The sequence below is a fragment of the Ostrinia nubilalis genome, chromosome 11, assembly GCF_963855985.1.
Source record: "Ostrinia nubilalis chromosome 11, ilOstNubi1.1, whole genome shotgun sequence".
NCBI lineage: Eukaryota > Metazoa > Arthropoda > Insecta > Lepidoptera > Crambidae > Ostrinia > Ostrinia nubilalis.
In genome coordinates this window covers 4,467,673-4,494,793 of record NC_087098.1, presented here as the reverse complement: position 1 = coordinate 4,494,793, position 27,121 = coordinate 4,467,673, and the positions used below count along the sequence as shown (strand labels likewise).

Below are 27,121 nucleotides of genomic sequence, written 5' to 3'. Positions count from 1 at the left end.
AGCACTGCTTCCTCCAAGCTTTTTGACCGGACGCCATTACCACGCCACCGAAGTACGAAGTGTCAGTAGTGTGTCTTTTGTGTGTAATTCTACGGATTTACTCAAGAATATCTTGCGTTTGTGCTATTAGTTACTTAACAAACAATTCTCCAAAATGTCTGACGAGAAAAAGGTACGTGCGTCAATGTATTATCAGTAAACGTTACATTACAGTGTCTCACCGACATGGCGTTTCATGAATGTGGTTACCGATTGTAATTCTAAAATGCATTCTCTATTGTTTACAGGGTGAAAGCGAACACATTAATCTTAAAGTACTAGGTCAGGATAATGCCATTGTCCAGTTCAAAATAAAGAAGCACACACCGTTGAGGAAACTGATGAATGCGTATTGTGATAGAGCGGTAAGCATTACCATAGTTTTTAGCACATTGTGCAATTTCCCAGAGAACTCCTCTTCAGGAAGTCTACATGATACAATAATCGTTTTGATTAAATCAAAATAAACAAACTCCTGGAAATATTTTTGGCTGGTATAACCAAAAAATCCTGTTCTCATTGCAAAATATGCCCCCTAACATTTAATTACTTATCCACCAATATTACATTAGGTTTTCAAATCGTAAAAGGCAAAGGCAGGATTCTGTTGTGAAAGAGATAGAATTGAATATGACTGCCCTCTTTCATCAACATCATTTTTATCGTTTATCTTGGTATTGATTATCTAAAATATTGATATCTTGTAATTGGCTTTCACAACATTAAATTCACCCTTTCAGTATCAAAAGATTATCCCGGGATTAATTAATAAGACACAATTTGAACATGAATATGCTCTCTTTCGTCAACATCTTTTCTACAGGCTTAATAAGAAACAGCACTTTTGCTTTGTTAGCTGGCTTTTCATACAGTTTTTCACCTCACTCGCCAAATCTCTCATAGTCAAAACTTAATTTTTATTGAAAAACAAAAAAAATTTGATGCTAATGATGATCAAAGAATTTCTTCTAGTGTCCAAATGAAAGTTTTCACCTAGATAAAGTAACATACTTAATCAATTGAATATGGATTTTGATTTGTTTGTTTTTTATTACAGGGTCTATCAATGCAAGTAGTAAGATTCAGATTCGACGGACAGCCTATCAATGAGAATGACACGCCCACATCATTGGAAATGGAAGAGGGAGACACAATAGAAGTGTATCAGCAGCAGACCGGTGGAGCGCGTTTAGTGTAATTCGTATTATAAGGAACTGTCCATTTCCCATGGGAAGATCGCTGTGGTGTACCCATCTCAAACATGATTACATTAAGTTAATTTTAATTACAAAGTTGGTATCTAAACGTAAAGACGTTAGAGAAACTTTTAGGATACACAGTAGCGACGCTGGGCCTTTTATTGAACACATACCACACAGCTATGTGCATCCTGAAATTTTCACCATAATTTAGGTTGGAATATTGAGATAAGCCAAATAAAAGCGACAGTAACAACAATATTATGTGATAATTTTTAGTTGACACGCCAGTATTGTTAATGCTGAGGTACTAAGGATTTCACAATTTCTGTATGTACACTAATTTATTGGACCCGTGTCCATACAATTTGTCGAGGTCTCTTTCCAATGATGATGTACCTACCTTCTGAAATAAAGTAATTGTAATAACTTAGCTGCATTTTAATTTGTCTACTTATAACTTCCTGATAATACCAACATATTATTATGTAATGCATTTAATACATTATTTTCATTAATAATAACATTTTAAATGTATGTAGTGATTAATAAGATTAACTTTTTAATGTAATTCCCATGAATATCAAAAATATCTAGTTCTTCAATAAATATTCGTAATTACTTAGCACTTTATTATTTTCTAATATATTTAACTTTTTGTAATTGATATTTACCTAAACACAACCCTTTAGTGAATCAACAGGTCAGTATATTTTTATAGTTTTTAAATCCATCAATGTACAAATTAGTACATTTCATAAAAACCCTTTCATAACCTATTGTTAACCCTCCATAAAAGATGTAGGTACTGTTTTCACAGTATAAAAGAAATGTTTCCTTTTTTTCAGCAAATACTGCACAATACGCACACTTCGTGTTTAACACGTTGGACCAAGATAGAAGTGGACTGTTAAGTTTTGAGGTAAGAAAACTTCGTTATTATGTCTTATAGGTAGACATACCTACATGCATACGAGGTGCAGTCCTGTTGTCCCCCCTGGCTAGGGGAGACAACAGGACTAGATTTTTAATCAATGATTTGAGGACTGTTGTCCCCCCTGGCAAAAATTATTTAAAAGCCATAAATTTTTATAGCATAATTTATGAAAAACTGAAGTACCTATTTGACTGAATGCCAAATTGCCAAACTGAATACCTAAACGTTTGTCAAGGTAATAATTACAATTTTGATAGGTATTGGTGCCGGCCGGTATTAACTAACACTTACAAACTTGAAATTTGGCAGGTAGGTTTGCTTATAGGGTGTAGACATCCACTAAGAACGAAATTTATTTATTAAATGATTGAAAATAATATGACGAAATCGCGGGCGGCTGCTAGTTGAATCACTGTCACTGAGCAAGTAATTTGTTGAATATTATAATTAACTAGCTGTGCCCGCGACTTCGTATGCATGAAAACCCGTTTTCGCAACATTTTTCATTTTTGCTCTGCACCTATTACTCGTAGCGTGATAGTATATAGCCTATAGCCTTCCTCAATAAATGGGCTATCTAACACTGAAAGAATTTTTCAAATCGTACTGATAGTTCCTGAGATTAGCGCGTTCAAGTAAACAAACAAACTCTTTGCAGCTTTATAATATTAAGTATAGATTTAAAATTATTCAGTTTTAGCATCCTACCTACTAATGTTGTAAGTAAATGCGAAACTTTGTGAGTATGGATGTTTGATACTCTTTCACGTAAAAACTACTAAACGGATTTTTACTTACACTTGATAAACTTTACAGTTCGTTCGTTTCAGCCAAATGACTCCTTTACAGTACCTAGATAATATTTTTTATACATGAGAATAGCATAATAGAGGTACTTAGCTTTTGCCTACCGCTTTGTCCGCTATATGTTTATATTTATTTATAAAAAAAGATAAAGTTACTTTCGCATTTATAATATTATTTAGTAGGGATAATTCATAACGATTCTGTCAAAAGCAAGTAAAGCAGATTTTGAAATAGTCTGAAATAGTACCGGTACCAAGAACTTATATTTTTTTCGTTATCCAAATGTTAATTATTATTTGACATACGTTTAGGTATTCAGTTTGACAATTTGGCATTCATTCAGGTACTCCAGTCCTTCTTAAATGTTATAAAATTTTATAGCTTTTAAATAATTTTTGCCAGGGGGGACAACAGTCCTCAAATCATTGATTAAAAATCTAGTCCTGTTGTCTCCCCTAGCCAGGGGGAACAACAGGATTTCGAAATCCTGTTGGCTCCCCTAGGGGGGCCAAGCAGGGGGGACAACAGGACTGCACCGCATACGAGCCTTTGCGCACGTGGCTGCGGTATAATGTTTAGGCGCGAAAATGATAGGTACAGTCGCCATTCGAATATGGATGGATTCACCACTCTTTATCAATGTAGTGGCCTCTGCAGGGCTAATCTCGAATCGGGCAAAAAATCGAACTGCCTAAGGCGGGAATCGAACCCACGACCAGAGGCGGCGTTAAGCGTGGGCGATGTGGGCCACCGCCTACGGCCTCGCGGTACAAGGGGCCTCGCGACTCAAAAATGCATAAAAAACTTAAAAAATCAAACGGAGCAATCAGACACTCTCAGTGATTGCGATTCAATACTAAATGAAATGTTAAGTTTAGAATTTATCGTATCTTTACATGTGTGGTATGAGATATTATTGCGTGTTAATATAATAAGTAAATTATGGCAATCAGTACAAATTCATTTAAGCATTGCTCTTGAACATTTACACACATTTTGTGAATGGATAAAAGAGTATCGGGAAACTGGATTTGAGAAATCCCTGATTTGAGAAGTCTGATGTTCGGAAATTTACTGAGAAAAGCTGTTATGACCTGCCAAAAGAGTTTAAGAATAAAAGAGTAGCCAAAAAGAAAAGGATGTTCGATTATGAAAGCAGCGATGAACCTATACAGTCTCCCAAAATCCGGTATCAAACAGATTTTTTTTACGCCATGATTGATTCTATAATAACCAATATGGAATTAAGATTTACGTCTTTAAATCAACATTTTGAAGACTTTGGTTTTCTCTATGATTTAAGCGCGCTAAAAAATATGCCACAGGAGCAAATATTAAAACACTGTAATGAAAACACTGTAATGATTTACATAACGTCCTGCGTGTGGGTGAGAGCAGTGACTTCCAACCATTTGAATTATATGAAGAATTAAATACAATGATCCCGAATTTACCCAACTTCATTAAAGACGTGAAACAGCTGCTGTCATACATAACAGAAAATAGCTTGAAAGAAATTTACCCAAATATTTACATTGTCATCCGAATTTTATTAACAATTCCGGTAAGTACAGCCTCTGCTGAAAGAAGTTTTTCAAAATTAAAATTAATAAAAAAATATTTGAGAAACACAATGAGCCAAGAAAGACTTTCAGCTTTGGCTGTTTTATCAATTGAATCAGATTTGGCATCTAGGCTGGATTACGATACCATAATTAAGGAATTTAGTAACGTTAAAAGCAGGAAATTATTTTCTGTTCCTTTAATAAAGAAATCTAATGTTTTTTAAGATACACTTTAAGAAATGTATATCTCCACCTTTATATTAACGATTTGTAATTTTTCATTTAATACTTATTAATCTAATTTGTATTTTTATGAATAAAAACTTGGCAGTGTTAATTGTTTTGTTTGTTTTTATTATTTTATGAAATCCGTCTTCAGGTCGCCATAGAACAGGGCCTCGCGAAATCTGTCTTGCCCACATCAAATTTAGTTGTTGCCCCGCCACTGCCCACGACCACGACCTTTCGTTTGCCGGGCGATTGCTCTTCCAACTGAGCAACTTGAACACTGGAAGAACCCGTCGAAATTTTAAATTAATATTAATTTTTGCTTACAGGAATTTGTAACTGGCTTGTCGATACTATCCCGGGGCACGCTGGAAGAGAAGCTGCGGTGGACATTCTCCTTGTACGATATAAACGGAGACGGGTACATCACTAAAGAAGAAATGACCGAGATCGTCAACGCGATATACGACCTAATGGGCAGAATCGTGGACCCGTCGGTAGATGAAGAAATTATCCGAGAAAAAGTTGAAAGGCTATTTCAGGTGAGTGATGACAAATCAGAATACACGTGTTTGTTGCTTATTCCACAAATACGAATACCCTTAGATGATCCTCTGCTAGAACCCCCTATGGCTAGGTAGCCTAGCTCGTTTATTCCCGATGTCCCCCACTATTTGTCCACCACTGGTGGACATCGAGAAAAAAAGTTGCAATGTCCACCAGTGGGGGACAGCGCTACTGAAATCTTCCCGTTGGGCCCTACTGGTGGACACTGAGAAGAAATGAGTTGCTCTGTCCCTCAGTGGTGGACATCGAAACCAAAAAAGATCCGTTGTCATCGCCATCAAATTTCTTATGAGACTGAAAGGCGTGAGGAAGCGCTGCAGTGGCGCCACTATGGTGCGTTTGCCGTGCCACTAAAACGTAAGTATGAGCGGCAAGCGCCTAGTTAGTTACATAGTTGCAATGTAAACTTCCTTCCTCCGCATTTAATTATAAATGAAACATGGCCAGCGAACTCTTATCCTCTAATAATAATTATACTTGCATACTAGTAGATAGACAATAAGTAGGTATGTACTAGGTGTAATAACATAAATATGTATGTATGTAATGTTTCAATTGTGCAATAATAGACTTGATTCTTTATCTATTCTTGTGTATGTACTTACTGATATCATGATGACCTGATATAGGTACCTACATAATGACAGTTGATCTTGCGTGTTTAAATGGAGCTTATCTACTTACACTACTTATTTGCTGAATCAGACATTTCAAAGTATAATTACTATTTCTAAAGCCATATTACATCAAATTAAATACGAAACACGCACTGAGATCTTTTTAGTTTTAAGCGTTAAGTGCAAAATCCTATGATCCTATACCCCCTTATTGAGGGTACCCAGGATGAACACTGGGTTAAAATTGCTTTTCCACACTAAATGACAATTTAATCCAGAGTTCAATTAGGGTGGATAGAGTTTTACAATGATTTCTATTAAATTTTCCAGAAAATGGATCTGAACCGCGACGGAGTTTTGACGCTAGATGAATTCCTGGATTGCTGCCTACGTGACGAAGACATCTCCCGGTCCATGGGCGTATTCGACAGCAACTTCTGACGACCTGCGAGCGGCGCGCGCGCACCCCTCCGTCGCGCTCCGTAGTTGGGTCACTTAGGGTACATGATAATGGACGCTTTGTATGAGGGGTTGAAGATCTACAATGAAATACATCGCAAAAAATGGCAACTGCTCTTTCAACTCTATTCAGGAACTCGAGCGTGTGTTGAAGCTGGCTGGATTTGAATGTAACGAATTATTTTAAATACATTATAATGGCAGACAACTGTTCTGAAAGTTAAAATCGTAGATATTTTATTCATTTCTGAGACGTATTGTTTTGCAAAATAGGGCTCTACATGATTAATTGTGTAATAAATTGGTGTCAATGTTAATTTGATTATGTATAACAAATTTAACTTCCGTAGATTTTGTAAGTACGTATAATTAAACACGTAATTATGCATATTATTTGAATATTTTAGTTAATTTGTATAAAATTTAAACGACACTAAGTATTTAGATAGACAGTTTTGAATTAATGAGACGTCGAATCTTAGGTAATTCCTTAACTGAAGTACTTCCTATGTATGTGTTGATTTAGAGGCATACGTTTTAAGTGTTTGCAGATTTAATACTTCTTCTAATAATAAGTACCTATACTCGTGTATTTTCGCGGAAACTATCCGAAACACGGTCTTTTAGAAATTATAGTGAATCTAACAGAATCTTAACTAGTTTTTAATCGGAGTATCGATATTAGAGATCCAGTTGTAAATCCTTTTGTCTATCTATTAGATGATCCACAGAATACAGTCAGTTACATATTAATGATCGATGTTTGCAACCAGTTCTTTGTAGATTTGTTTAGATTACTGTGTGTAGAACCTAAACTCGTTTCCTGACTACATTGTTAAAATGAAACTTCGAAATCTATAAATGAAAGTAACATAATGCGCTATATCTTGTATGTACTTATTGATTTTCTTGTGAACTGCTTTTAGACCATCTCTTATATCCTTCTGCTTTCTCTTCTTTTTCAAATCGTTCCGGCCATTTTTTATAGATGTTTAGATTGTAATATTCATTTTAAGGTGGTTATAATACCGACGATTTAGATATTTTATATTTATAATTATTTAGGCATTGTGTCATTAAGATATACCTCCCAGCGCCGCTTTCGCAATCTTGTGCTTGTCTTGAATAATGTTAATTAGGTCCTTATATGTTTGCTATATGAGATTATCCATGAAAGGCCTAAGGCTCAGCAAAGTAATTCATACCTATTTAAATAAAACAGGTCACAACACTGCCATAAATTACAAAATACTTATTAGATACCTTTTCAAAATCAGTTAGCAGGACGTGACTAGTTGAGCCCTCGATGTATTTTTCATTTGCCTTTTCTTCGGGACAATAAATGAAAAGATGAAAAATATAAAAGTAACAATTTTAAAACACTTTAATTAATTACAGCTTATTTACTTTAGTCGTGTCACGTTTCTATGTCATATAAAGAATTCTTAAATGTTTTCTAAGATAATAATATCATAGACATGTAAATAGATTTGTACATAAAATTTAATGTAGAATTAAATGTGTATATTTTCATAGTAAATGTTAAATGGAACCAATAAATAGATGGCATATTAAATATTGTCTAATATGGTATTGTCCAACCAACTTCTTGCAAACTTAAAAGAACAATATTACTATGAAAAATCAATGTGATTAAAGAAGTGATGATAAAATACAGAATAGAGTAAACCTACCAATTAAAAGTTTATTTTTAATGTTGGATATTCAAATAACTATTCTTCTTAACTGCACTTACAAAGTACCTACTTGTTTATATTTAAACCACATGAAATATTTTGTTGTACAATTTTAAACATTATTGGTCGAGCTTACATAGATAAGAAAATTTATGTATGTGTCTTCCTAAACAAATTATGTTTCTATTCTCCTTTATGGTTAATAGCCAAATTAAAACTGGCAGTGACTTGTTCACACACAAGACGATGTATAGTAATATGAAGAGTTAATAATACTGTTCAAATAGGTACCATAAGAATAATAAATTGATGTTGCTAATTTGTGTTTTTGATCGAGGATGATTACAATACTTTTTGTTTTATTAGATAGATTCCACCCCATTTGATTAATTTATTAATTCAAGTAGGTGTTTCTTTTTTATCCCTTTACCTATTCGAACAGTTGTAATGGACTAGCTATGTACTAAAAAGTCTTATGATGAAGATAAGTATAAAATGTTTAGATAAAAACAATGTAGAAAGTACTTATTACGAATGAATTATTATTCTGACCTATAGAAGCTTAAAAACGATTTGATTAAATTATAGACAGTAACTTTTTTGTTGAGTTTCGAAATAAAAATACAGACCTTATTATCATAAGTGTTAAGTCTAAAATATTAGTGCCAAATGTTTACCGAACAGGCGAATGTGTAAATTCTGTCTTTCATGAAAATGTATTATGAAATTAAAATAAATGTCATGGTTTAATTAAATTTAATCATGTCATGCTTCAAGCAAGTTCTTTTAATAAAGCAGTGTGTGTTATTTATTCAGGATTTATATAGGCCTATTTAGGAGATTAAATTTAAAGTTCGATTTTGTCTAAGGTCCATGTACTTACTTACTAGTGTAAAATCTACAGGTACTTGATGTTAGAGTAGCCTCTGTTTTGTCCTATAGGACCCCACTGTGTGTTACCATGCATGTGATGTCATATCTAACGCGATTGTTGCAGCTATTGTTGTAGGATTTTCAGTTACAAAGAACACAATGAAGAAAAATGTCCTTATTAAAACTAATAATATACTTTCTCTAAATTGTTTGAATTACATTCTTTGTTAAATACTCTGTAGACTGTTTTGTTCAATATGAGTCTCATAGAATCAATCAGTAGTCTATTGACAACAATTTATAACATCGATTTTTATTTGGTTTTGTTTCTAGAAAAAGAACAACATATCAGTCACTAATTGCCATTTTTCACAAATTTTTTAAGTTTTTTATTATTACTTTATTATTTTAGATTTATTGTAAACCATGAATAAAAAATAATGTAAGGTATTAATTGCTATGATTGAATTTTACCTATTTAATTAGTGTGAAAGTAATTAAAGTACATAATATAACAATATAATATTATGTTCATGAAAGAAATCATTTAAGTATTTGAACAATGAATTGTTTATTTACAAATCGTATGTGTATTTTATAGAAAAATAAAGTAATTAAAACCGATTGTGTTTTGTTTTCTCTAGATTATGACCTATCTCTGGGACTTTTGATGCAAATTGACGAACGAGAAAAAAAACAAATAGTGCATTCAATAAAGTTTATTTTAAAATTAAATTACATTAATATGTATCTCTATCAATTATTACAAAATAAACAATACATAATGTACTGGAGAATAGTACCTACCTCAATTTCTTACATGACAAATTTTAAGCTCGTAATATCATGTTCATTTGCGCTAGTTTTGTTTCCTAAGTTGACTGAAGGTATAAAATCTCAAAATGTTATATACTTTTATGGTGATGTTCAGTCTTTTTTCCTAATGTAATGGATGAAGATGAACATTCAGAAATATCTGAGAATTCTATTTACATTAAAGCTCGTCAAAGTAGATAATTAGATATGTTAAGATTACTTTTAAAGATAACCATTGTGATTAATTAAATTTAATGAATGTCATGTCATACACAAAAATAAGGCAGATCTTGTTTCGTTCCGTAAGAATAATGAATTTAAACACAATATTTTAGTTAGGCATTATAAAAAAACAATTTGTATAGCTTTCAAAAGTCAAAATGAAGATTCAATGAAATTCGCTTATTAAAAAAACATCAGCTTTGAAAAAATACGAGTCTATGAAGATTCTACATATTATAAAATACAAAACTTACAATATTTTGTACAATTTATAATACCTTATCTTTTGGTTTTCTATAAAAAATAAAGTAAAATACATAATAAGATTAGTTATCGTCAAATATACTGATATAATAAAATTAATACTAATAAAAAGTGCGCTGTAATACTCATATTGCATTTAAAGTTAAACAAAATTATGGTTAAATTTTAAAAACTTAGTGGCAAGTAACTTAAGTATACAATGATCCAATTCAGGCGGAATCAGCATTTATAAGTATCTTAGTACAACCATAGAATAAATGCATTGAGCAACAAGTTTCAAAATCGATCTATGAGCAACATTATCTTTGTCTTTTAATTTTAATTTTGTGCTTTAAAAGCATAAAAGTATGAGGCACACAATAGTACATAATACATACTAATAAATATATTTATAACAATACAATATTATAACTACATGGCATTAAAAACCGTGTGACTTTATTCTTTACCTTCCATTACAATTACCATCAATATTATTTATTATGGGAACACCCAAATAATATGTAATAATTATTAAATCAAAATGAACTTTGTAATTCCTAATAACATTTCCTGAAGGATTTTAAGTAGAGATTTTGGTATTATAAAATTCATACCAACCATAATACCTAAATGCTATATTTAAATTACAGGTAAAATTGAACTCAAGATGATAAATTTATCATATTTAAATAATTGAATTGTCATTATAATGTAACACATAAAATAATTTATCTTTACTTATGCTATGGTACTTTTTCCATGTAAAATTAAATTGCCTTCACCTTACTCAAGAGGATTACTAGATTTTGAGCCTAATAGAAATAATTTAATCTAAAGACAAATAATAAAACAATATTGTCTAAATTTAGAGAGCTAATTTAGTATTCGAAAATTTATCCGGTGGTTTATATGGCAATGTCATTAATCTCATATTAACTAACTACATATAATATGTAACATTTCAACAATCTACTTACTATTCGAGATCCCTCTTAAGATAGTTAAGTTATTATCTCATCATTAATACATTGAACGTAATATTTGTTCATACATAATCACTATGTACATTACAATCTAGTACATCATCTAATTGGGTGTAGTTTGAAATGCATATTTCGATTTGTTCGTAGCGTTTGGTGTTGGAATTCAATTGTTTTTTATAGTACCTTTGGTATGATGAGGGAGGGTACTCTCTTGCAGTATCTGTTCCAGGCGGCTCCGTACCGGCGGCCGCAGCGCGCGTGGTCCCGCCACGCTCGATGCAGCAACACCAAAATAGTCAGCAACGCAGGCGCTGCAGCTACGTAGTTCTCCGACACAACACCAGGCGTTGCCAGCGCGAGGTGTATCAAGATATCGCCAGCATAATTCGGGTGCCGAAGCAAGCCCCACAGTCGCGATACCAGCAGCTTCTTACCATGGAACGTCGGCATTGAATCCAAATCTGAAAATAAGCAACAATGCTTATGAGTTTCTATCAATATAAGGCTACTATCTAGGTGCTATCATGTGAATCGAAACAGATAGGTTGCTACAGTACACTGCTAATAAAATTCTTGACTACTTTATGGATTTACTTATATCATTATGGATGGATATTTTGTAATGAAGTTTACTGAATATGAGTTGATCAGTATAATAAATAAAATAATGTTAATAGTTTTAGGACTCTAGTCACAGATACTAATAAATAAATGTATAAAAATACAACTTACTTGCCATACTGGGTTGTAATGGATTTGTCCTGAATTCATGTTTAATATTGTTACTAATAAGCATTATGAAGAATCCCAGCACATATAGTACAGAAGCAGAGATTAAGATGTTAGTTGACAGAGATAACTGAGTGTCTGCCACAAATTTAGATATTGATGTGAAATAGAATGGGTATAAAGCACTGGATACGACTTGGAGGTATCCAACACCTTCTGATTGCCAGAAAAATGTTGTTGTGACCTTGTGTTCCTTCATAACAAAGTTTAGGATGTAAGTCAGTTGCATCAACGAGAACACCAGGATGGTTGGTTTGGTCTGCACGCTTTGTAACATAACTTTCAAATTGTCAATGGACAGATTCTGATCCTCAACTTTTGTGTATTCATATTGCAATCCTTGTTTAAAAATCAACGCTGTGAAAATAAGCTGAAAGAAAAACAAATTATTACTAAAGTAGATGGGTAAGTTCACAATAACATGAATATTTCACAATACAGTGTGAGTCACGTTAAAGTGTACATATGAAAATAGATGAAACTAGACCTATTTTTATCGACAAAAAAGAGGTCAAAAATTTTTTGAGATTTTTTTAAATTTTTTTATAGAATTTTTTTTCTTCCAATTACTTATTGTAAAGAAAACGTAATAACTTTTAAACTAAGAGGTATATCCTGATAAAATAAAAACAGTAATAATGCTAAATAACAGGCAATACTAAAAAAATACATAAAATACACAAAAAAGGCCATAAAATAATAAAAAATGATAATTTTTGAAAAAAATCTGCTTAAAAATTCGTGTTTTTTTGGTTATTTGATAAATTTCTCCAAAAAATGCCCCTATAACTGGTGCTTTTTATTACTTTGTATTATTCTCTATCGTATTACCTTCGTAAAACCAAAAATCGCATGTCTCTATCCCTATCACAACGTTTGCAATGATCGTTTGAACTAAGCCTCTCCGGGCGCGCCATTCAACGCTTCGTTAACAACAAAACTGAAAATGGCTCTAGATTTGTAATTTTGATAAACACAAGTTAGATTTCAAATAAAAACAAAAGAAGCATTTTAGTTAAAATTAAAATTGTCTCTACCTGTAGCGGAGAATAATGTTGTGGCAGGCCTTTGTTCAAACGATCATAGCAAATGTTGTGATAGGGATAGAGACATGCGATTTTTGGTTTTACAAAGATAATACGATAGAGAACAATACAAAGTAATAAAAACCAGCGGTTATAGGGGCATTTTTTGGAGAAATTTATCAAATAACCAAAAAAACACGAATTTTTAAGCAGATTTTTTTCAAAAAGTATTATTTTTTGGCCTTTTTTGTGTATTTTATGTATTTTTTTAGTATCGCCTGTTATTTAGCATTATTACTGTTTTTATTTTATTAGGATATACCGCTTAGTTTAAAAGTTATTACGTTTTCTTTACAATAAGTAATTGGAAGAAAAAAAATTCTATAAAAAATTTAAAAAAATCTCAAAAAAATTTTGACCTCTTTTTTGTCGATAAAAATAAGTCTAGTTTTATCTATTTTCATATGTACACTTTAACGTGACTCACACTGTATATTCAACTTGTAAGAACATTGTCTGAGCAAGAGTATGTTGATAATCAATTCAGTTAGTCATGAATCTAATTAGATTGCTATGTAAATGCAATTCAACTAATGGCATTGAACATCGAGAATATAATTGACTCAGATAAACTGATAAAAAGAATATTAAATATACTCACAGAATTAATATTGGACACTCTTGATATCCAAACTTTAACATCCAGTTTCTTGATAAAAGGGTGAATCTCACGTCCCATGAAGAAATCATACAGTTTGTATCCAGTACTTCCATACAAGTTTAGTTCTGTGCTATCAATATTCCTGCTCTTTACATACAGAACCAAGCTAAGTAGAACGGCAAATGTGTACGATACCACAGCCAATTGCAAGTACTCATTTAACAAGGCTTCTTTGTCATAAATTTCGAAGAAATCCAATAGATAAAGTGCATTCACAGTGAACACACTGGCAAAAAATGCATTGAAACAATATTTATTGCCAGTCTCATCTAATCTGTCAGCTTTTGTTCCAAATAACGGTACAACCGCAAATATTGCTTGCACCAAATATTGACATAAAGAGAATATTCCTGCATGTACTGTTAGCCATTGTCCAATAGACTTGTGTTCGTTTATATTCAAAATAGATTTCAATGAGCAAGATTTTTTACATGAAATTAAAATCGATAATACCACAACAGGAATCAGAATAATTAGCAATGCAGATCCAACCCTGCCACCAAACTCCCATCGGCTGCCCATCTGGACAAGTTTGCTCTCGCTGCCTCGTAAAGGAGTAGCAAGTTTTCTAGTGACAGGCTTAATTTTATCCTTGAACAACTCTTCCTCAGAGATCTCTTCATCTGAATATGTGTCAAGAGACTGGCTAATCGACTTACTCACCGACTTGCTGATAGATTTGCTAAGACTGCGTCTTATGTCAGGCACATTGTCCATAAACTCTTTCAATCGACTGGATCTGCGTGGAGGTACTTCTTCCACAGATTTACGATTTCTTAGACCAAACAAATCATTTGAATCAACACCATTTACCTTCTCAAGTTCGGGCAAATCATTTGATGTGGAAGAGATGACATCCTTGATAGAATATTCAGTCCGTTTGGACCGAGTGCTGCGGAAAATTTCTAACTTAGATGAGAGGTCTTCAAGTTTTACCGAAACATTGGTATCAGTTTTTATAGCCGGACGTTTAGTTGGTGACTTCTGGGAGGCTGTTTCCGCGGTTTCTTTAGTAGTTCTTGAAGGCGATTTTCGGGCGGGAAACTTAGACGCTGGCTTACGACTCGGCGATTTTCGTGAAGGAGATTTCCGGGATGAACGCGCGGGGGGTGAACTTTTCCGCGCCGGGGAACTTTTGGACGCCGGAGAAGTTTTCCGCGTTCTGGCGGGGGATCGCGGCGGCGATACACCTTTACGAGTTCGAATAGGACTCGTTTCAATAGCACTTGTTCTCACACGACCACTTCTTGTCGACATGCTGGAATAAAATTACACAACGTGTTATACCAGCCTTTTTTGTATCTAAATTTAACACTACCACACGTGAAGATATTTACTTGATCAATCAGGGCGATATCATAAAAATGACATTAGAAGAATATTGATTTTGTTTTCTTGACTCCGATGATATTTTTTTTCAATGTAAACAACACACACAAATTATTGCTAAAATGCCACAACACAACAACACAAGGAGAACGCAAAGAACCGCGACAACGCCAAGCGACCACGCACCAACGACGCTCGAATTGTTTTCAAACCGCGCTCTGTGATTGGTTGAAAAAAGGTAACGGAAATAGATCAACCGACTCTTTCCCTCTCTCTGTGATAAGGATTTTTGTGTTAATGTTGGTAGAACTTATGCAGTGTTTAAGTTCCATTTTGCGCGCTACATTTTGAAATACTGAAAAATACAATAAAATATTGTTTGAACAATAGGGAGAATTGTACCAGTTTATTTAATTTTATTACCTTTTAAAGTATGTATTTGAAGCGTCTACCTGTAGTCGTTATTGTATTGAGCAAAACACAATAAAAAATCTAGTCTGTTGTATGGGAATCTAGTATGTTGTACCGTCCCATTCGCATTTCGTCACGAATTAAAAAACTGTCCCATTCGTAATTGGTCCCAATCGCATTCGGTCCTATTCGCAAAATGATCTCTAAAAGTAGTAGATAGACCGAAAAAATAGACGTCTGATGCAAAAGGTCTTTTTACGAGACACCAGATATTTTTAAATCAAAGAATATTGAAGGAAAAAGTAAATAAACTTTATTCTATTCGTAATGCTGAAGGAGTATTTCAAGTTTGTTTTGGTTGTGGAGCTCGTTTAATTAGCGATTTGTCCCACCTGAATGTCTCCAACTTCCTCATTGGCCCTAGAGCAATTCCAAGTATACCATCAATAAAAGCCTAATTAGAGTCATCAAACCTCTCAGTCATTCAATTAGAGCCATTAGAACTTCATAACTATGAGTTGTTTTCTGTGTGTAAGCTGAGGACACGTGTCCCCAGCTGACACATCTGTATCTTCGTAAATATTTATGCTACGATAATGTATTATACCTCAAAAATTACAGTCGAATCCAAATAGTAGGCTTTCCACTTTTCAAGACTTTAGCTCAAATACTGTTAAAACCACGATCAAAAAACTATGTGCGAGCTGGAGTACCGTGTCTCCAGCTTACACATCTGTATCTTTGTAAATATTTAAGCTACATCAATGTTTTATATCTCATAAATTAAAGTCGAATAAAAAAACCCGACTTCAAATCTTTCAAAGCTTTATCTCGAACCGTTTTCGAACTACGAACCGATATGTATGTGTAAGCTGGTGACACGTAACACACGGTGGATTATTAAAACCGTATAAGTTAGAGTTGCGTTTTAAAGATCAAATAATTCGTTATAATTAAAGTACACACGAGACATAATTTCATATCTCTAGGCCTCTTAGTTTCAGAATTAAAAGCCAAAAACTATTTTCCCGCCAAATAATTCAAATAATGTGGGTCGACTGCGACGTTGCCGTTCCGTGCGTCCACTAGAGCAGTCGAATTTGAACCTAAAAACTAGTAGCGTTTGAATCATTTTTATTTGTAGTTTAAATAATTTAATTTCGATTATAAGAATTTTAGACTAGGAGCCGGCTGATTTGTGTATTGAGTACCTAATAACCTATATTTTATTAATAAGAAAAAGCTAGGTAAAACAAAATTATATTTTAATATACAAGTAACGAACTTGTTTCCAAAGGCTCAAATATTTGTGGCGTTTCTAAACGCAACCACTTTAATTTTTATTTAAATACCGTGAAGTCCCACGATTCTGCTACGTCAAGTGGCAAAAATGGGCAACAACTATATTTTGCTCTATGGTTACAAACAGATTTTGCTCTATGACAAACACAGTTGACAATGAGGGTATTCGCGATTGAAAAATCCGCCAGATGGCAATAAGTAGACGCGAGGTCCAAATGCTGCGTTATTGGTGGATTTTGACATATCTGTCAATGTCATGTCAAAAATAACCAATCATGCAGCATTTGGACCTCGCGTCTACGTATTGCCATCTGGCGGATTTTCCAATCGCGAAAACCCTCATTGAATTCTTCTTCTTCTGTTGAAGAATCAAATAAAAAAAAATTAACTAAAAGAATAAGCGAACATAACGACATATACAAGGTTTCCCAAAAAGTACTGTCAAGCCGAAGCCCAGAGGTAGAGTATCACTAGGGCTACCCGAATACTCGATTTTTTCAAGTTATTTATAATTTTCAGATGATTTATGATGATGATGAAAATCTTTATCATATTTCAAAAACCGGGATAAAATCTATCCTACGTCCTTTCCCGGGACTCAACTTATGTTATTAGGTACTCAATACACAAATCAGCCGGCTCCTAGTCTAAAATTCTTATAATCGAAATTAAATTATTTAAACTACAAATAAAAATGATTCAAACGCTACTAGTTTTTAGGTTCAAATTCGACTGCTCTAGTGGACGCACGGAACGGCAACGTCGCAGTCGACCCACATTATTTGAATTATTTGGCGGGAAAATAGTTTTTGGCTTTTAATTCTGAAACTAAGAGGCCTAGAGATTTGAAATTATGTCTCGTGTGTACTTTAATTATAACGAATTATTTGATCTTTAAAACGCAACTCTAACTTATACGGTTTTAATAATCCACCGTGTGTTACGTGTCACCAGCTTACACATACAAATCGGTTCGTAGTTCGAAAACGGTTCGAGATAAAGCTTTGAAAGATTTGAAGTCGGGTTTTTTTATTCGACTTTAATTTATGAGATATAAAACATTGATGTAGCTTAAATATTTACAAAGACACAGATGTGTAAGCTGGAGACACGGTACTCCAGCTCGCACATAGTTTTTTGATCGTGGTTTTAACAGTATTTGAGCTAAAGTCTTGAAAAGTGGAAAGCCTACTATTTGGATTCGACTGTAATTTTTGAGGTATAATACATTATCGTAGCATAAATATTTACGAAGATACAGATGTGTCAGCTGGGGACACGTGTCCTCAGCTTACACACAGAAAACAACTCATAGTTATGAAGTTCTAATGGCTCTAATTGAATGACTGAGAGGTTTGATGACTCTAATTAGGCTTTTATTGATGGTATACTTGGAATTGCTCTAGGGCCAATGAGGAAGTTGGAGACATTCAGGTATTTGTCCCCAGTTCCCCACCAGTGGAGACGAAGGGAATAAACCAGGGTGTGGAAACTTCCATACAACGGTCATCGAAGTGAAACTTGCTTCCAAACAGCGACATCGGTGAATAAATTCAAATACTTTTTAACTACCCTAAAACGCTCTAGATGTCGCTGCTCCTGTTTCCTTCATATTTTAATTTTTTTCTTAATTAAAATATATTTGAGAATATTGTTAATTACAATGTGAAAACTTTTTTTAAATGAAATTAATTTGTTTTAATTTAAAACTGAACATTGACATTTTTGTTATAATTTACATAATAGAGTAGTAGAAATTACTATTTAACATATGGCAACTTTGTTTTTCCTCCAAAATGGCCGGTGTTGTTTTTGTTATGTTAAATGCATTCTTGTTTTCTTAGCCATCATTTAAGTTTTCTGTGGCCCTATTAAAGTATTGAAGAGTCGTCGAGTCAAATTCAAGTTCATTCCTTCGTACCTGCTGCTGTTCTGGTTCATCGGAGTTTTGTTCGTTCCTTCGTGAATCGCGAAGAAACTTTCTGTTATGTTCACAAGTGATCTGAGTTTTCTCAATGTGCAAATGCTTTTTTAGTGTTGTTGAAAACTTTGCGAAAAGACGCTTTTGGTGTATAATATTATGTGTGTTCATAAATAAAGTAAAATTATTAAATTCAAAAGTTTTTGTTTACTTATTTGCATTTCCATGTGCAATGTAGAATTTTTCCAAATCCATTGTTTTGAAAATTATACAATACGTACACCATAAAGATAAATATTTTCAAAATAATGGATTTGAAAAAATTCTACATTGTACATCATAAAAACAATAATTCTTTGAAGGTTATGAGGGCCTATGTGTGCGTGAACTGTGTGTATGTGTGCGTGGACTTTATGTATGTATGTGTGCGTGTACTATGTATGTATGTGAGCGTTACGTACGTAGGTTAAGTACAGGGAATTTAACACCAGGCTGTCAATTAGTAGGCTCAAAAATTTGACAGAGAGGGTTCTCTATTTCCTATGTATTACTTTTCTCTATGGAATAAACGGTTTCTGCGCGGTGGTTTGGAACGCTGGCGCCAAGTGCCAGAGGGCGTTTTTTTTTTCTTGGCGGACGTTTAAATCGTGTATTCTGATGGTACACTACACTGTATTTATTTATGTCTGTCGTGTATTTTAGAACCTACTATAATATGAAAATATTTTTACTCACTTCATATTATATTTTGACTTATAAATGAATAAAGGTGATAAAGGTATAGAATAATACAAGTAAGTGTGCAAGATAAATATTTATTTAGCGCTTTGTACCTACGAATTCATTATACACAATTAACAAATATATATTTTTCAAATATAAAAATATGTCACTCAAATCGTCAATGTCTGCAAGCCTGTCTCAAAACAGGGAAAAGTTTAAACAGTGTTAAATTGATAAATGACACCTCAATACAGTGAACAACACGTCAGATGTCAGACTACCTATTTTTTGTTCCTTAATCACACTTAACACAAATATAAAAAATGCAAAATTAATTATGTAAAATTGTGACAAGTTAAGTTATTCATTATGTATTTTTTTTGTATTACATGTCTTTTACATTTCATAATAATAATAAATAATTAAGTTCTAGCCATTAGAAATTACCAAAAATCAAGTTTACGAAAAACGAAGGTCGCAGAAATCGTCAGTAAGGTGACCAAATGTCGTTCAATTTAGATTAACAATATGTTACGTCATAATAAAATAAACGTGTCATATCACAATAAAATTAATTCGTACCAAAGTGATTTAATTTAAATAGTAACAATATTCAATGAAATTTGAAACGTCAATAATCTTGTTATACGGTGGAGTTAATTATTAAGCTAAGAGTGCAAATAAAACGTTAAATGAGATTTAATTCAATATAGTGTCAACACTATTTGGCACTAATCAAGACCAATAAGAACCAGCGACCACCGTTTACAATTAACTTTTTAATTGTAATCGGTGCTCATTGCTTCTTATAAATATGTAATTAATGTCATATTGTGTCGGCACTATATTAAAATAAAATACTATTAAACTTATTATTATCTTGGCCTAATAATCGGCGCCAGTGTAATCAGATTATATGCCGTTTTAATTTCAAATAGTATCTAATTTAAGTAGGTAGTGCACACTAATTTTATAATGCCAAATTCATCTTATTACGAAATAAAATATTCAATCTAAAGTGAATGTTATCTCGTCAATTTATTGACGATTGCTGCAACGATTCGCCTTTTTACTATGACTGACAATAATCACTGAACTTTCGGCCTAACGGAATAACAATAAAAAAATAGACCAGTCATACTGATCACGAACATCTGGCATACCTCTAATAAATACATATAATATTTCAATAAAAACAACAACTACACTATCCACATTTTAAAAGCATTATTAAGTAACAGCATAATCCTAAAAATAACACAACTATCCAGTTTCTCTTCCATTCACCAGTACTTCTCAAGAGATTTCACCAAATCTATGGGGTCAGTTTGTGGGCCATGGCGTTCTACCGGTACGCCATCCTTGTCAACGATGAATTTAGTGAAGTTCCATTTGACGAAATTGCCCAAAGTACCACCTTGCTTGTGCTGAAAAAAAGAATAAGAAAATTTATTGTCACAGTAGGGTAGGGTAGTGTAGTCACCTCAGCTTAGTCAATTGATATCCTATTAATTTTCTATTATTCTGGATGTCTGGATGTTTGTTACTCTTTCACGCAAAAACTACTGAACGGATTTTGATGTAACTTTACAGTATTATAACATTGTTTATAACCTAGAATAACATAATTTATGACGAACTGTGACAAATTAAATTTCACGCGAGTGAAGCCGCGGGCAAAAGATAGTCTATACTATCTAATACTAATATTATAAATGCGAAAGTAACTCTGTCTGTCTGTCTGTCTCACTTTCACGCCTAAACCACTGAACCGATTTTGATAAAATTTGGCATAGATATAGTTCGAGTCCCGGGAAAGGACAGGATAGTTTTTATCCCGGTTTTTGAAACAGGGACGCCGCGATAAAGTTTTACTGTGACAGACAAAATTACACGTGGGCGAAGCCGCGGGCGGAAAGCTAGTACTTTATAATACCTGAAAAACTATTTACACCAACTGTTTTTAATAATATCTTTAACATTAATATAATAATTTGTTTAGGAAATTGCCGGATTCTATTGGCGCGGAATACAGTCTATTATTATACATAATAATAATATAATTAAATATGTATTAGCAAGGAAACAATATTTGTTGTCCCTGTTTCTTAACATTTAAAATAATTAATTGGCAACAAAATAATGCGTTATTTTTACATGTTTATCAATAAAGTTGAAAAGGTCAATATGACTGCAGATAAAAAAGTAAGATTCATAAAGACTGCACCTAGGTGTTGGACACATACTAATTTATCAAGGAATATCAATGAATGGTACATAATGTTAAACAAGAATATAACAGAAAAAACTGTGGACTATGGCCATTTCCCAATGATTTATTTATAAAAAACAGATCAAAGTCCACCAAATCAAGTATGTACTACCATAAAAGGAATTAGTTAAAAAAACTGTCAACTCATTCTATGAATCAGTTTTAAATCAAGTTATACAGTATTTTATTCATGATATCAAGAGATTATCTGATGGTCAAAGTCCATTTAGTTATTTATTTTTGAACACCAAAATATGTAATCTGGCAATCAAAATGATGACTTTCTCAAACCATAAAGTAGATAAGTATACATTTAATAAGATAATGACTTGTGAAAACTTCGTGCCAATCAGAATCAATAACACTATCTATTTAGGAACTTTCCATTAATGAAGGTGGCAATATTGATTTCACATTTCAAATCAAATAGGTGAAGGTGAAAAGGTACAATTACTAGAATTATTTAGTACGCCAAGGTTGATTGAGCCACCTGGCAATTTCCCATGTGTATAATAATATTATGTAAATGACTTAGTGATACTTTTACACAAGTGAAATGAAAGGGTGATACCAAAACTACCTGTAAACAGAGTGGGGATTCTCAGCTATTGGAAGTTGAAGTAATAGCCGTAGAAACTGTTTCTTTACTAGACTAGATTTGACTTTAATAACTATTTTATGCAGTCAGTGTATATGAAACTGGGTGCTATGCTATGAGGCACTGGATAGAACTTTTATAACTGAGAAATTTAGAAGTAGTAAAATTTTTTGAGTGATTTTCTAGCACAATTTAGAGTAGGCTACTAACACAAATAGAAAATTTTAACCAGAAATGCTAAATATAGGAAAAAAAGTAATAACCTACAAAAAACAAACATAGGTACCTTTAAAAATTTCCAAAGTGGACTCGCTGTATCGCCATTGACATCAATTTTTTCAAACAAATCAAACTTCACATTGCGTTTCTCTGCAAAACTGCAAATTTCATCAGAGCCTCCTGGTTCTTGTCCAGCAAATTGGTTGCAAGGGAATGCCAGGATACGAAGACCTAGAGAATAAAATGTGTTATGTTATTCAAGCAGGCCTACAAATCAAATAACAATACAATGGAGTATAGTTGTAATTTCGATAATTTGTTACTGACCTTTGCTCTCGCCGTATTGTTCGTAGAGCTCGTTGAGTTGCTTGTAATTATTTGCGGTAAGGCCACATTGGGATGCAACATTTACAATTACACATACATGCCCCTTGTAAACATCCAACTTCACATCTTCGCCTTTGATATTTTTCACGGTGAATTCGTGAATAGATGTAGCACTCTTGTAATCTGGATTGTTATCAACCATTTTTCTGGAAAGTCACGGAAGGGCGATAATAATCAATAGTTAGTCACGTATTTATGAGGTGCCGGTTTCTGCGGCCGGTGAGCTGATGAGTGTGCAAGCGAGTGCGACACAAACACAAGCCACAAACGAAGTCGCTGTCATGATTAGTCTGTCACTGACAGCTGTTTTCGACATTCTGGAATGGAATGGAATGGAATATGCCGTAAAAAGTTTCCATTTATAGGTGAGATGTACTTACATTGCAGTAGTTTGAAACCGGCAAATTGCAGTACCAACAAAAGGGACGACTAAAGAGGAAAGCGCTCGTAAAGCAATTGTCATGATTTTAATAACCTTGAATGAATTGAAAAATTGTTATCTAGTTGGAACAGGGTTGCCAGATTTTTTTTTAGTCTGCTTGGAATAGATTATAATCTGTGGCATTAACCCTTTAAAAATATTTGATTTGATTTACATCACAAATGCTCTCAAATCTCAAGTAGATTTTAATATACAAATACTTATTAAATGTAACTCATAAAACAATAAGTAAAATTTTTACGAGGGTACTAAGCTCGGAGTTTCCCAAAGTGATTGAGATTCTTGAGAAGTAAAAAAGTAAACGAAGAGTTCTCAAAGAGCTTTATTTATTTAAATAGATCATCAAAAAGTTTACACTAAAGTAGATATGAACAACATTAACATTTTGTTTAAGTGTAATGTGTAAGCATAATAAATTAAAGGTGACAACACTGACAACTGAGAAGTGAATAGCATGCGCTTATCAACAGCAATACATTAAAGTGATGCATTTTGTAATCAATTATGCTTTTTACCGGATTAAGATCAACAGATTTATGTTTAATTTCTGCATGTTTAATTTTATGTATTGTACTTTATAAACATAACTTCAATTATTTTTGCGTAGTTTCATTCTATTCTATCGCCTGCTATTCTCTCTTCTAAAGCGAAACTTAAGTTTCCTCAATGATTCAATGGGATTTATACGATAACCCTAAACAGTCGAGGCAAGGGGTCCAACCGAGTCACCACACCACTTTTCTTAACAATTTAATGCACTTCATAAATACATAAATGTAATAAGCAATCGCTAGGTAGATATTGCTCACTATCTAGGCTCAAGATATAATCTTTCTTGTTTATAACCAGTAGGCCAGCTAGACAATGGCACTTTTTGATCAAATTGAAAGTCGAATCCATTCACGGCACGGAGTCATGTAACTCCATACAAAAAACGGCCTTACTTATAACTCTTGTCACGTTTTATAGGCAATCGTAAAAAACGCACAAAATAAAGAAAGCATTCTTGTCTATATATTTTTATTTTGTGTTGTGATTAGATTGTCTTCTCTAAAAGATGTAGTCTGAAGGGCACCAAACGTTAATCTGTCTTCTATAGACGACCGTGGCGCTGAAAAGGTTAATTGTGCCTCTGCCTAAAACTTCAATTTTATTCCTGAACGTAATAATACTCTCTAATCTGTGGTCATAATTGACAACGTCAATTTTTTCTGTCAAATTTATTTACGAACGATCGACGAATACGAGACGAGACGATTGTATTGTATTTGTTAAAATATTAAATTCTCGCCGTGTGCAGGTTAATCAGTAATCTTCATCATCATGTCGTATTTAGCTTCAAGCATTCGCAGATGCGTTAGTCTTAAGAATCTCAGCAGTTTTGGAACTCTGCAACATGCTGCATCGTATCACGCAAACGTAAGTTGCGTATTTTTCGTGCAATGTCAAGGTTGTCCTATTGATTTTTATTCAAATACCTAATTTCGTAATTGCGTTGTTGCGCATACAATGCAATAAGCCATCCTTGTTTGTTTCCACATTACTGCTAAGTGCTATGCCTCTAACCTCTTTCTACCAATAATTTGTTTTATTTTCAGGTAATTGATCATTATGAAAATCCCCGGAATGTTGGTTCACTGGACAAAAAGGATAAGAGTGTTGGTACTGGTCTAGTTGGCGCCCCAGCTTGCGGGGATGTGATGAAGTTGCAAATTAAAGTTGATGAGAATGGGAAGATCATTGATGCCAAATTCAAAACCTTTGGCTGTGGATCTGCTATTGCTTCTAGTTCTCTGGCCACTGAATGGGTTAAGGGCAAGACTGTGGATGAGGCACTCAAGCTTAAAAACACAGACATTGCAAAGGAACTGTCATTGCCACCAGTAAAGTTACATTGTTCAAGTAAGTTAATGTCTTTTTCTGTATATCACATAAGTTATCCTTATTGATTCCCATTTTCATGTATTTTTTGCTTTCAGTGTTGGCTGAAGATGCTATCAAAGCAGCATTATCTGACTACAGAATCAAACAACAATCAGACAAGAAAGATTAAATGAAAATTGAAACTTAAAAAGGAACAGATCTGTGATGGCTTATAAAGGGAAGACGTAGATAGACGTGAATTAGAAATTTTAATTCTTAACCAGTCAAAATATTTTGAAACTATTGTAACATTGTTTGTTAGGTGTAGCTTTTGTGAAAGTAGCTGATAGAGGTTTTGTCACTTATAAATCTTATAATGTGGCAATTTGAGTCTACACAAAGACATAGAATAGGCTCCTTCAAATGCATAAAAATGTTGTTTTATTATTAGTGAAAATTAAATATAAAGATATTTAAAATTGCATTATTTATTTCCTATTTCCTGCACACATCCAAAAAAATATAATCAAATCAACAACATATTACATAGTAAATGGAACATTCTAGGTGTAAGTAGAATGACTGAAAGTTGGTAATAACTTATTTTTATAAATAACCATAAAATAAAATAACATAATTAACCTGGAGTCATTATCATAAAATATTATCTTTTATCGCTTTGTGGATCTCGATTTGTCATTCAAATTTTTTATCGCGCCTCCCGCAGTGCGTAAATAATCATTACCATAAACGCATCGCGCATATAAACAGTCACAAGATCTTTATACCTACCTACTATTCTGAAGGATTTTTTATAAGTAAGTTTCTAGGTGACTCCTGTTGGATCCATACTTTGGCGTTATTGCGTCACACAGACGACCTACGCGAAAGACATTTTTCCCACTGCGTAATTAAGGGCGATGACCCATTATCCTTTCGTACTAAGCTATATTAGTCCTGCGGCGGGGTCAACTAGCGTTCCTGGGATATCGAGTGTGTGTTGTGTGCCAGCCCGACACCATCCCCATTCATTCACAGAGAATATAATGTACTGTTTGGCTACTTGCTTCTACATTACATCCGTCGTTTCTTTTATTTGTTTAGTATGCAGACCTGTATCACTTGTTGTTTTGTACCTATATGGTAAATGATTCTACGTCAATAAGCGATATTCTGAAATCTTACGTTAGGCTTCAAAGCTATAGCCTGACCAGGAACATAAAAACCCTGGCATAGAGGCGCGTCAATTGCATTTGATAGTGCAACACTGAGTACAGTCGTACCTGTGTTAAATTAATAGGCTAACTTTATGTATCAGGATTCAGGATTACGGGCTAATTTGATATTTTCATGAATTAACGAAAAAATATTATTATAGGTAACCTGGTTTAAATAAATTAAATGAAAACATCAATCGATCTAGTAGGATTTATTTTATTATTCATCAATAATCAAATTCAGAACTTGAATATTCAACTGCAATGTCTGCTCATGAACGCTTCAAACTCGGTACTTCTTTCCCAATTCCATAAAATTCAACACTTAGAAAGTGACAAAAAACTTTAAAATAGGTAGTTGAAACAAACCACAGCTAATTTTCATAGTGGACTGTACTATACGATAAACATGTCAGTCAATTTGACACCCTTGTCGAAAAAATTATTCAATGAAAATATTGTCCGAACCCTTAGTATTTCTCTTCGACAAATACTTTAACACATTGTGAACCACTTTTCTTTCACGACTATGAAAAGATTTTAGCAATTTAATTCACAAAATCAATTGCGCACATTTAAAATAAAGTTTGTTTACACTTTGACAGCAATAGACTGACATGCAAGGTGACATGACAATGAAGTTTTCA

At 33.3% G+C, this 27,121-nt stretch overlaps 5 protein-coding genes across 5 annotated transcripts in view; 3 read left to right on the top strand and 2 right to left on the bottom strand.

Moving 5' to 3' along the window:
- LOC135076144 (Kv channel-interacting protein 4) overlaps positions 1 to 9,146 on the top strand; it is a 194,991-nt gene extending 185,845 nt beyond the window's left edge. Inside the window, exons 4-6 of the mRNA XM_063970614.1 lie at positions 2,087 to 2,160; positions 5,105 to 5,317; positions 6,290 to 9,146. Of these exons, the coding sequence (XP_063826684.1) occupies positions 2,087 to 2,160; positions 5,105 to 5,317; positions 6,290 to 6,400 (398 nt within the window). The 3' untranslated portion in view covers positions 6,401 to 9,146. The remainder of the gene's footprint in view (positions 1 to 2,086; positions 2,161 to 5,104; positions 5,318 to 6,289) is intronic.
- LOC135075837 (small ubiquitin-related modifier 3) lies at positions 49 to 1,668 on the top strand. The gene is made up of 3 exons (XM_063970298.1): positions 49 to 172; positions 288 to 404; positions 1,097 to 1,668. The coding sequence occupies exons 1-3, from the start codon at positions 155 to 157 to the stop codon at positions 1,235 to 1,237; spliced, it is 276 nt and encodes a 91-aa protein (XP_063826368.1). The 5' UTR covers positions 49 to 154; the 3' UTR covers positions 1,238 to 1,668.
- A 546-nt stretch (positions 9,147 to 9,692) lies between the features above and the next one.
- Positions 9,693 to 15,327, bottom strand: LOC135076085 (delta(14)-sterol reductase TM7SF2). Its single transcript, XM_063970538.1, has 4 exons — positions 15,128 to 15,327; positions 13,731 to 15,048; positions 11,988 to 12,414; positions 9,693 to 11,716 (listed from the first exon to the last, which is right to left on the bottom strand). The coding sequence occupies exons 2-4, from the start codon at positions 15,045 to 15,047 to the stop codon at positions 11,430 to 11,432; spliced, it is 2,031 nt and encodes a 676-aa protein (XP_063826608.1). The 5' UTR covers position 15,048; positions 15,128 to 15,327; the 3' UTR covers positions 9,693 to 11,429.
- A 5,290-nt stretch (positions 15,328 to 20,617) lies between these two features.
- On the bottom strand, positions 20,618 to 23,467 carry LOC135076084 (uncharacterized). Its single transcript, XM_063970537.1, has 4 exons — positions 23,333 to 23,467; positions 22,893 to 23,098; positions 22,633 to 22,796; positions 20,618 to 20,903 (listed from the first exon to the last, which is right to left on the bottom strand). The coding sequence occupies exons 1-4, from the start codon at positions 23,413 to 23,415 to the stop codon at positions 20,760 to 20,762; spliced, it is 597 nt and encodes a 198-aa protein (XP_063826607.1). The 5' UTR covers positions 23,416 to 23,467; the 3' UTR covers positions 20,618 to 20,759.
- A 1,162-nt stretch (positions 23,468 to 24,629) lies between these two features.
- LOC135075836 (iron-sulfur cluster assembly scaffold protein IscU) lies at positions 24,630 to 25,736 on the top strand. Its single transcript, XM_063970297.1, has 3 exons — positions 24,630 to 24,813; positions 24,993 to 25,296; positions 25,374 to 25,736. The coding sequence occupies exons 1-3, from the start codon at positions 24,718 to 24,720 to the stop codon at positions 25,445 to 25,447; spliced, it is 474 nt and encodes a 157-aa protein (XP_063826367.1). The 5' UTR covers positions 24,630 to 24,717; the 3' UTR covers positions 25,448 to 25,736.
- The last annotated feature ends 1,385 nt before the right edge of the window (positions 25,737 to 27,121 follow it).